An 11763-nucleotide genomic window follows, 5' to 3' on the forward strand; every position below is an offset into this window, starting at 1 on the left:
TTATGACTCATCCATTCATAGCTTTTTGTCTTGTACCTGAATCCGTTCGCTCTCATTCAGAGTAATGAGGCCTCGTATTTATAATGATGGAGAGACTGTCTGCGAGCATGTTGGCGGAAAAATTCAAATGTTGCCAACGAAACGCCGCAGGTGAGTTTGGTAAAGGAGGAAAACAGTTAGTCTGCATGTGTGTGCTGACTTTAAAGTCCCTCTTGAACATGTTTCATTTATTTATTTGTGGGTGTTTTGTGCATTTAAATGTGTATGTTTCTTTTGACGTTATTTACTGTGATGGCGTGCACATTATCATATCTCTAAGTTTTCATGCTCATGTGTTTGTGTGTGTATGGGTGTGTATGTGTGTACGTGTTTCTGTGTGTGTATGAGAGAGAGAGATAACAGCCTGTAAATGTACTAGGGCCGATCTTAGTGACATCACTATTTGAGAGAATCTGAGTGGTCAGGAAAGTCATTTAGAGTTAAATTGGGTTTACCAGCTGGACACTAGAAGGAAAAAGTGTGTGTGCGTGTGTGTGTGAGAGAGAGAGAGAGAGAGAGTGTGTGTAGGTGTATGTATGTGAGCAAGAAAAGAGAGAGAGGGAAGGGGGAGGAGATACAAAAGGGAGGAACAGAGTGGAGAGGAAAGCAGAGAGACATAGTAAGGTTTAGGAACAAGAAGGAGTTGTTGCCTGTGATACAGTACAGACAGACAGACAGACAGACATTTTCCTCTTGCAACTTCTAGCAGCGGTACCAGTCTGTCTTAAACAACTAAAGGTGGAAGTGTAGGCGACAGAGAAAAGGGAGTTGCCTACTAGCAGAGGTCAGGCAGGCAGAGGGGAAGCTAGTGGATGTTTTTTAAGAGTTTGCTTATCTGACACTGACAACAGGATGAGGAGCTGAGCGAGGGAGTAGACAGGGAGAGAAGCATGGAGCAAGCAACTTTACCTACAGTACATTTGCATAAGAGACATAGGAAAGACATGCACTGGCTTCTCTGAGAGAGGTAAAGAGACAGAGGTAAACAGTCCACTTTGTCCATTCTGTCCAAAGGAGCGGGAGTGAGAGCCGAGGGATCGTAACACTGGAGCTCAAGGATAAACCATGGACTCTGCATACATCCCACTACACCTGGACGTGAGTACTACATCCCTGTCCCTCTGTCTCTGTCTCTCACACACACATGCACAGATCTGTCTGTCAAACCACAGGCCACAGGAACTGCACTGCTGAAACCATTAGTCTCCGCTGGGAAAAACACACTCGTGTATATGAATACACTGCTGGCCCACTGTATTGCTCAATCTACCTCTTGTCAGGTAAGCAACTTGTCTGAGAATAATGTGCCCATTATGGGTTCAAAGAGCATAACGTAACTCGCCAACGCTGTGCAACATGTGAAGTATGAATTGGCCCTCAGTGTTATTGCTCAGCAGCTTTAATGTGAAAAGCAGAGGTGTGTTTTTGTTCTGTATTTCACATCAGTTTAGCTGTCAGACGCACAACGAGGGCAGTCTCTGAGCTTTCAGCAGTCATGGGTTAGATATGTCAGTATTTCCACTGATGCTGTTACAGTGTTGTGCCTCAGTAGGGCCTCCTGTTAACCACAATGCACTTGTGAGATCTCTGTGCAGCATCCCGGGCTGAGGAACAGAGGATGAAAGAGACAAGCTGTGAATACATGCTGAACTACTGATGCTCTGTTCTACCTCACAATTGAGACTTAAGCCAAAAAAACAGTGCACGTAGGCATGTGCATGTAGATGTGACCAGCCAGAAAAAGCAATTTACAGTTAAGCTGTGGAAACAGTGTGTTTTCGAGCTAACTCTAAATCTATATCAAAGTTGTCTCACATTTTTACAACCCTTCACTGTTACATATATTGGCAAGTTTTTTTCCGTGTTAGGTTCACTCTGCCTGGCTGTTAGCCTGTGTTTAAGCTCTGTAGTGCTCTGTGCTCGGACACATTTGTATCCAAGTGCGTGTATGTTCTGTATGTGTAGAGCAGAAATGGACGCCTGGGTCATTAACCAACTAATCAGTCCAGCTGGGATGAATTAGAGTGCTGTTCTAATAGACTCCAATAAAACTCTACAGCAGCCTACCTGGAATATTGTTCTAATGATTTCATCTGTTACGCCTCAGAAAGTAGAGCCACAACTGCAACTGTTTTGGACATTTTTCACCCCACCCCCATTATGTATTAACTCCACAGCCCAGAGTCAACCATTAATGATGAGTTAAGTATGGGGAGTATGGTACAGACTTAACCTCACATTTAATTATAGTGACTGCATGTTCACTTTATACATTTTAATGGGGGGAAAAAGTGTTAGCCAGTACAGATGTATCCTCAGAAGTGATCCCAGGTGTGTATATGCACACTGCACATCATATCTGGACTCATAACGCTATCCGACATGGCACAGTTTCAAGAAAATGAGTTAGCTCAGAGCCTGAAAATGAACCCTGTGGCATGTACGCTGCACGTATCGTGTTCTGAAAGAATGGGACGGCAGCATAGAAAAATGAGAGCTTGGAAGGGGGGGGGGAGAGAAATCAGGGAGAGTGAGAGGAGGAATTTAGGAAAAGAAACACGGGAAGAACAACAGGAAGGGAAAGTTGAGGGACCAGGCGTAACATGAAGACAGCGGCAGTGGATAAATCAGCCGGCTGTGGTGACACTCCGGCCCCCTGGCCCGGCAACAGTCTGCCGCACTCTTCCGCAAAAACACCATTCATTTTAAGACCTAGGAAAAAAGAGCAGAACTAATGGGGGAGATGGAGTGGGAGAAAGTCCATAGGAAAATGGGAAGGTGATGCAGAAAAGCATGAAAAGTGACATTTTAACAGGGAAGAACAAAAGATGTAAGAGAATAAAGGAAAAAAAGATGGTTTGAAGGGGACATGAGGGACTGTGCTTAAAGAAAAGTAAAACAGGGTTATATACGGTGGTGTATGACAACAAAAGGACAAAGTTCAAGGAATGCAAGGAGGAAGGAGGAAGGGGAAAGGGAGCAGAGTTTGAAATAAACAGATAAAAAGAGGGGCAGAAAGAGAAACGGATGTCAGAGGTCAGAGGTTTTAATCAGTGAGTTCAGAAAGACGCGGGGCAGACCAGCAGCCACACTCGTCCGCCGCATGCCAGGGTCACTCAGCTGTCTGCTCATGAGGTCAGGTCACATATAATAAGTCTCATAGGCTGAGCACAGAGGGGAAAGACACACAAACACGGCTGTTGAACTCCATACCTTTCATTTCGCCTTATCCTTGACCCCATTCATTATACGGCTCTCCTCATTTATCCTTCCAGAACATTTCATTGTTTAAGCCAGAGGAAAGGTATAAACAAGTCAGAGATAAAATAAGGAACTGGGGAATGTAATCATAAAAATGTCAGTTTTTCTAGCCAACTTGAATGAGCTGACATCTGGGTGCCACCCACTCAGATGCACATAACACATAAAACATCTAAATTAAGTCTGGATCCTCTTTGCCCTCCCTTGAAAGTGGATTGAACCATTCATAAGGCAGACACCCAGAGAGGAAACAAAGAGCCTGAAAAGCAGTGTAGGACACTGTTCCCAAACTTCTTTCTCTGTTTTTGTCCCTGTTCCTCTTCCTCGCTGCAGCTGTGACACACCCTTCTGTGTGACAACCTAACCTTTGTACCTCAGGGTGGTTTTGTAGATGAGGAAAGTACAGGAGAGATGTGGTGTTGTTGTCCTTAATCTGCTTTACAAGCCTCCACAATATATGGGAGAGGTTGTCCGGCAGTTCCTAATCTGTAATTGTCCTCTGCTGCGTTGCCTCAGGTGAAACAGCACTGGGTGTGGTGTTTAATGGCCAGCTAGCAACAATCCCACGCTAGAGGTGGCTTATTTTCCCAGGCTTGCCCTTTGAGCCACGTACCACACACAGTACACATACCCACAGTCACATATACATAAAAAATACACACCTTCACACCTGTGACCTCCTTTTAACCTTTTTTCTGACAGCGTGGTAAGATTAGCTGTCATTACAGCATCATTATGTGTTTACTCAGTCATAAACTCCTCTGTTATCTCGCTGTAGAGGCCCTAATCGATTCTCTGTCCCTTACAGGCGAGAGATAAAGAGATAGAAGCGAGAATGAGCGAGAGATAGGTGAGCACTTGGACGAGAAAAAAGATAAAGCCAAACTTAAAGTCCTGCAAAAGACATAAATTTAGATGCAGATGGGGTTTATTGTTCTGTTCTTCTTTACTGTGCAGCAGTTCATCTGATTTGCAGTGCAGATTTTTTTTTTCTGCCTGGTAAACAAGTTTTGCACCTTTGCACTGACCCTTTAACATCTCAGCTCCTTTTCAGGTCAAGCTAGCCATTACCTTGCTGCTTTGCAATTATTCACTCACTTATTAACACTCATACTACAGAGATGTAGGGTGTTGGCCGGGTCGCAGTAGTATTTGTGTGACCTCTGTCTGTGATCGCGTTCCAGCAATGAATGCCCTGCCAACACAATCAAGTGTAGCTAAAAGAGTGCTCTTGCAGCATCTGTGGGTTTCAAGTCAAATTAATGACTGCGAATATAATCTTTTCACTCATTTGTATGTGCAGTAAGTGAGTGAAGCAGGCAGGAATATGAAAGAAATAGGGAGGTTACAGGCAACTGGGCTGTGCAGGTGCAAATGAATCTAACTGTGGATGACCCAATGGAGGGAATACAACGTGTGTGCTGAGCAGAGCATGCCAGTGTATGCACATCTAAACTCTAGTGAGATTACGGATGTCCCATTTCTTGTCTTTCTTTTCTTTTTGTTTTATTTGCAAAATAAAACAACACAATTGTAATTGTGTGGTGGATACCTCTGCGCATGACGGCAGCCTTGAATTCATGATTTAACTAATGCAGATTTGTTTTGATTGATTTGCAGTGGCATTACTACTAATGCTGCCCCAAAGCTCATATTTTTCAAAACTGTGACATTAAAAGCTTTCATTTGTTTTGATCACATCACTGTAGAAGACATGAAGTCCAATTATTCAGCTGGCTTACAGTCAGTGAGCAATTATTGCGGCACTATTTATTTATTTATTTTTGGAATTAAAATACCAGAATTTACCCTGACATCAGACTAAACTGAGCATTTAGGTCTGCTATTTGATGCCTGAGCTATATCTTTAATCTTCCTATAATTAAGGGGTTAATTAAATTAGACCTCAAATAAAAAATATTTTTAAAAAGCTACTTAATTCTTGAATAAGTATTTTCTCAAGTCATTTGAAAAAAAAAAGGAAGAAAAAAATCTGGGTACATGTCACTCTATCAGGTCTCTGTAAATACCAAACACATCACAGGCATCCACACACACACAAACAGCACTACTAGAGTACAGCACACACAAACATGCAGCATGATTAAATTACAGATCGAGACTGTTTAATTACTGCTGCTTAGGTGTCCTGTGAGATAAATGGATCTCTAGAAGAAGCCTGCAATAAATTAACAAAGAAAAAACAAAGTAGCACTGTTTCTACAACTAGGAGTAGCAAGAAAACAACTTCTTATGGACATGTGAATGGTAAATTTCTTGAACATATGCCACATGAAGGCTGAAGACTGATGAGAAACTAGTGTGTCCAGGAAGGAGAAGACATAAGCATAATATACAGAGTCCAGAAGCATCTCTCTGGGGCTATCTCTTTTGCAGATTTCAAGCAATACTTTATATTGTGCCATTATGTCATATGATTTAAATTCTTATTTAAAACACACAGAAGGAAGGACAGAGTGGTGCATGACCTGAAGTCGCAATTTTTTTCTTTGATGTTTACTTTGTACGCGTTCCTTTCTTCTTCCACTTCCTCTTCCTGTTCTGTTATCTACCTTATTACCTCTCCTCACCTGTGCATCTCCCTCCAGGTCCACCATGTTCCCTCCTAACCTCCTGCTCCTCATGGTCCTGCTGCTACCTCATGCCTCGTCTGGTCGCCAGGGTGGAGACACCAGCGAGATCGATCATGGCAGGGTGCACCCCACACCTTCCGCTTTGTCACCGTCACTCCGGGATCCCGGTCTGGCTCAGACCATCCAGAGTCTCCTTTTGAGCCGACTGGGGCTGCAGTCTCAGCCTGACCCAAGGCCTGGAGTGCCAGTGCCACGGTACCTCCTGGATCTTTACCACTTCCACCAGCAGCAGTACCATCTAGTAGAGGACCCTTCATTTAGTTTCCCCAGTCAGCACATCCAGGAGGCCAACACTATACGCAGCTTCCACCACAATGGTAAGCTTACTTACACAATTAGATGGCACGTAGTCAGCTGATTCCTCTTGATGTCAAACTAGATTCATGATATATGAATTATATCTGTTTGAGCTGATTCTAGCTTTGAACTTTTATGGCAGTAACACACCTTTGCAAGTCTTTGTATGTCAGTTTTTGACAGTCAAAATAAGATACTACACTATCAAATGAGATAAGTGGATCCTTTTTTTTTTCAAAACATGTATGAGATCAGATTTAGGCTAAGATAAAATATAGACTCTGGACTCTTCTCATCATACAGGGAGTGCAGAATTATTAGGCAAATGAGTATTTTGTCCACATCATCCTCTGCATGCATGTTGTCTTACTCCAAGCTGTATAGGCTCGAAAGCCTACTACCAATTAAGCATATTAGGTGATGTGCATCGCTGTAATGAGAAGGGGTGTGGTCTAATGACATCAACACCCTATATCAGGTGTGCATAATTATTAGAAAACGTCCTTTCCTTTGGCAAAATGGGTCAAAAGAAGGACTTGACAGGCTCAGAAAAGTCAAAAATAGTGAGATATCTTGCAGAGGGATGCAGCAGTCTCAAAATTGCAAAGCTTCTGAAGCGTGATCATCGAACAATCAAGCGTTTCATTCAAAATAGTCAACAGGGTCGCAAGAAGCGTGTGGAAAAACCAAGGCGCAAAATAACTGCCCATGAACTGAGAAAAGTCAAGCGTGCAGCTGCCAAGATGCCACTTGCCACCAGTTTGGCCATATTTCAGAGCTGCAACATCACTGGAGTGCCCAAAAGCACAAGGTGTGCAATACTCAGAGACATGGCCAAGGTAAGAAAGGCTGAAAGACGACCACCACTGAACAAGACACACAAGCTGAAACGTCAAGACTGGGCCAAGAAATATCTCAAGACTGATTTTTCTAAGGTTTTATGGACTGATGAAATGAGAGTGAGTCTTGATGGGCCAGATGGATGGGCCCGTGGCTGGATTGGTAAAGGGCAGAGAGCTCCAGTCCGACTCAGACGCCAGCAAGGTGGAGGTGGAGTACTGGTTTGGGCTGGTATCATCAAAGATGAGCTTGTGGGGCCTTTTCGGGTTGAGGATGGAGTCAAGCTCAACTCCCAGTCCTACTGCCAGTTTCTGGAAGACACCTTCTTCAAGCAGTGGTACAGGAAGAAGTCTGCATCCTTCAAGAAAAACATGATTTTCATGCAGGACAATGCTCCATCACACGCGTCCAAGTACTCCACAGCGTGGCTGGCAAGAAAGGGTATAAAAGAAGAAAAAGTAATGACATGGCCTCCTTGTTCACCTGATCTGAACCCCATTGAGAACCTGTGGTCCATCATCAAATGTGAGATTTACAAGGAGGGAAAACAGTACACCTCTCTGAACAGTGTCTGGGAGGCTGTGGTTGCTGCTGCACGCAATGTTGATGGTGAACAGATCAAAACACTGACAGAATCCATGGATGGCAGGCTTTTGTGTCCTTGCAAAGAAAGGTGGCTATATTGGTCGCTGATTTGTTTTGTTTTGTTTTTGAATGTCAGAAATGTATATTTGTGAATGTGGAGATGTTATATTGGTTTCACTGGTAAAAATAAGTAATTGAAATGGGTATATATTTGTTTTTTGTTAAGTTGCCTAATAATTATGCACAGTAATAGTCACCTGCACACACAGATATCCCCCTAAAATAGCTAAAACTAAAAACAAACTAAAAACTACTTCCAAAAACATTCAGCTTTGATATTAATGAGTTTTTTGGGTTCATTGAGAACATGGTTGTTGTTCAATAATAAAATTATTCCTCAAAAATACAACTTGCCTAATAATTCTGCACTCCCTGTAGTTGGATTAACCTGTTCACCAGGGAAACATTTGCTTTTGGGCCTATCCTGGCCACCATATTTGCCTCCCAGTTGCCCTTATTTCAGCACAAACAAGCTAGAATAAATGCAGACCTGCGATAATGGTTCATTATCAGTGAACCATCAGTGAGTTAACACTGCATATTCCTGTCAGACATGTTTGCTCCAAACTAAGAAAATGACAAAGGAGGAGCACACACAGTCATTCAATCTAATCCCAAGGCTCAGGTAATCCTGTAGCACCACTGAATGAATTCCCAATTTTTGCCAGTACAATTATTTGATAATACAGAGGATGACATTAGTTAATGTTGCATTTTTGTGAGGAAAATCCATAAAGGAACTAACCCACGTGCTGTAACTATAAGGGTTTTAGTGTTATAGGTTAATGTATAATGTAAATGTAATGCAAATTTCTTAAAAAAAATCTATCTGATATAGATTTCATTTTTTTTTAAATTAAGTTTCTTTAAAAAACAACAATGTTAAATTATTTGCTGACTACGCTATGCAGTCTGACAATTTTCCTGCTATTGCTCAAATAAAGTCTTACTAAACTGTTATATTGCTTTGTCACTCTTCCACTTAGAGCCCCTTGGAGACAGTCTTGGTGCAGAGGATCATACCAGAGTGCACATTTCCTTCAATATCTCTTCCATCCCTCAAGATGAGAGTGTGCTCTCTGCTGAACTCCGCCTCCGTCGCAGTGACGGAGCAGCTCTGGGTCCTGGACCCCACAGACTAAACCTATACCTCACTGAGCACCATGAGGACCCTGAGCCCACTCTGCTGGAAACAAGGTTACTCACCAATGGCCTCCATAGTTATAAAACAAGTGGTTTCTGGGAGGCTTTTAGTCTTAGTGCAGAACTCCTACATAAGGCCCATGCTGGGACTGGCAGCCTAGGATTCCTCCTGGAGGTCAGACCTGAAAACAACACCACCTCACTTCCTGAGCAGAACCTCTCTTCTGCTGCAAGTGAGGGGACAGAGAAATCAAAAGAGGCACACCTGAGGGTATGCAGATCTGTGGGACAAGATGATCACAGCTGGGCCCAAGAGAGACCCCTCTTGGTTACTTACAGTCATGATGGCCGTGGACAGCCTTTAGTCAAACATGGCAGAAGAAACCCTGGTAATGGCCAGAGGAGAAAAGGAGCAAAGGCGAGGGTCAAGAATAAAAACAAGGGTCTCAATAGAAACCAAATCTGGGGAAGGGACAAAAAAATGGGGTATACTGTGCCGAGCTGGGCGGATGACAAAGGAGGAATCAATTGGAGCGAACGTGGAAGGGTGAAAAGAAACGGTGGTCGTTCTGCAAAACTGAAGCGCCTTTCCCGCAACAGGTGCCGCCGCCATCCACTATATGTAGATTTCAATGACGTGGGCTGGGAAAAGTGGATCATTGCACCCAGTGGCTACGACGCCTTCTTCTGCCTGGGTGAGTGTCGCTTTCCTTTGGCTGACCACATGAACTCCTCAAGCCACGCCATGGTGCAAACTCTGGTAAACTCTGTGAATGGAGCAGTGCCCCGGGCCTGCTGTGTCCCAACCTCTCTCAGTCCCATCGCCCTGCTCTACCTGGACTCTCAAGACCGAGTTGTGCTGAAAAATTATCAGGACATGGTTGTGGAGGGCTGCGGCTGTCGGTAGTGAGCTACAGAACTCGGACCGAGTGACAAACTCACGTGGTCGGTGGGAAAACAGAAGCAACAGAAGCATGAAAATGCAGATGAGAGAAGGCAAGAAGAGACTCTATAAGTCAACTAATTTCAGACTGAGTGACAGAGACAAATGTAGCAACATACCAAGGATGAGTGAGAGATTGGGAAAGGGATGAGAGAGAAACAGACAGACAGATATATATATATATATATATATATATATATATATATATATATATATATATATATATATATATAATTAAAAAGTAATTAGAAAACAGGAGAGGAACAAGTGTTAGCAGAAATATGGTCAAACTGCCCTGTCATTTAATTTCTCCCATTTAGCTACAATGCAACAGTGCACATCATCAACCAACTGGTTGCTATTACAGCAGAAGTGTATATTCATGTCTGCTACACATCTAGCTTTGACAAAAACTGTCTGACAGGCACATGCATATGTGCTCAGCTTTTTTTAGAGCAGGGTTTACACAGTTCTTTACTGTTCTGATGGACTTAGTGATGACCGGCAGCATTAGCAATATGACGATGGCACCAGTGTGGCATCCAGACTTTGAGATGGCGTTGTTTCTGCAGTATTTGAACTGGGAAGAAGGGTTCATATGTTTTTATGAAAGGTAATAAAATAATACACCCCTTCACAAACACTCCTTCATCAAGCTATTTAAAAACCACAACAATAATGCTGAGGAACTATTATGCTATTATTTGAATGTACTATTAACATTATTATTTAAATAAAAGAGACTTTTTTTGTAAATTTATTTTGCAGACTGAGGAAATCCAGTGATAGTTGTCTTGTGATTATATATAAATCCACTGAATCCTGATTCTAACTTAAAAGACACGTTATCTATTTAAATAGCTGCAATATGGTGTATTTAATCTTTAACATATTTAAGATACCTGCACTCAATAGAGCATACAGCATATTAAAAGTCTGCGATCCAAATGAAGTGACTTAAGGTAGCTTTACATCCATGCAAATGTTCAGTGTATTGAATTAACAGTCTGTGTTACTTCTCATGTTATCAATGAACACTTTTAAGTGTACAACATACAATAGCAGACGTAAGTGGTGTGGCCTACAAAAGCTCAACTAACAAGCCAATTGTAAGCTCTGTGTATTGTAGCTACTGACGTGTGTAACAACAGGTGTCTTAGCTAGTTTTGTCTGCATGTGTCAAGATGTTTTTTTAAAAAAGGATGACTGATATTAAAACAGGGACTTTAGTGCCTTTCAAACAGGGGCTATAAGTGTGTTCTCTGCTGAGCTTGGTAAATGTTTCAGTGTTGCATTCTTCTCTCTAAATGGAAACATTTAAGCAAGAGCTTGTAAAATGTTTGACAATATACCTCTAATAAACAGAGCAAACAGCACAACTGTTGGGAGACTTTTATTTTTTCCTTTTCTGGAGCCCAAATGCATGAAATATCTTTAATATATATATTCTTCTTCAGTCACTTGGAGCAGAAAGAGGAAACCCACAGAGAGCACGATATGACACTGTGACTGGTTTCAAATTTAAACAAAAGAGGAAATTTCTTCTGACTGTTTCAGGAAAACAAGAACACCACACACATGCTTTTGATCACATGTATCAATGGAGGTCGCGAGAAGGATTGAATGGAGGGGGTCAGACTAACTGAACAGCATTGTTGCGTTTTTAACTGGAGGACCCTGCCTTAAAAGAACGCATCCCCCTTAAGCTAGTTGAATCTTTATCTTTTGTTTTTAGATCTCTTTTCATGTTTTCATTGCCTTGATATTAGTATTTCCTCTTTGATCCATTTCTTGGTAACAGAAATATAAAAATCTGTGCCTACTCCTGTCAATATCTCCTACAGCAATCCAGGCTCTCAGATGTAATATCTTTAATTTTCCCAGGCCTGCCTCCACAGAAGAGAACAGGATGAGATTTCAGATTGTGCTGATTTCCTATGC

At 42.2% G+C, this 11763-nt stretch overlaps 1 protein-coding gene across 1 annotated transcript; it reads left to right on the forward strand.

The window, feature by feature from the left end:
- The first annotated feature begins 654 nt into the window (after window positions 1–654).
- On the forward strand, window positions 655–11201 carry bmp16 (bone morphogenetic protein 16). The gene is made up of 3 exons (XM_084951241.1): window positions 655–1137; window positions 5910–6271; window positions 8723–11201. The coding sequence occupies exons 2-3, from the start codon at window positions 5917–5919 to the stop codon at window positions 9784–9786; spliced, it is 1419 nt and encodes a 472-aa protein (XP_084807367.1). The 5' UTR covers window positions 655–1137; window positions 5910–5916; the 3' UTR covers window positions 9787–11201.
- The last annotated feature ends 562 nt before the right edge of the window (window positions 11202–11763 follow it).

This window comes from Perissodus microlepis, chromosome 14, assembly GCF_051167445.1.
Source record: "Perissodus microlepis isolate ML-2025 ecotype Zambia chromosome 14, ASM5116744v1, whole genome shotgun sequence".
Taxonomy (NCBI): domain Eukaryota; kingdom Metazoa; phylum Chordata; class Actinopteri; order Cichliformes; family Cichlidae; genus Perissodus; species Perissodus microlepis.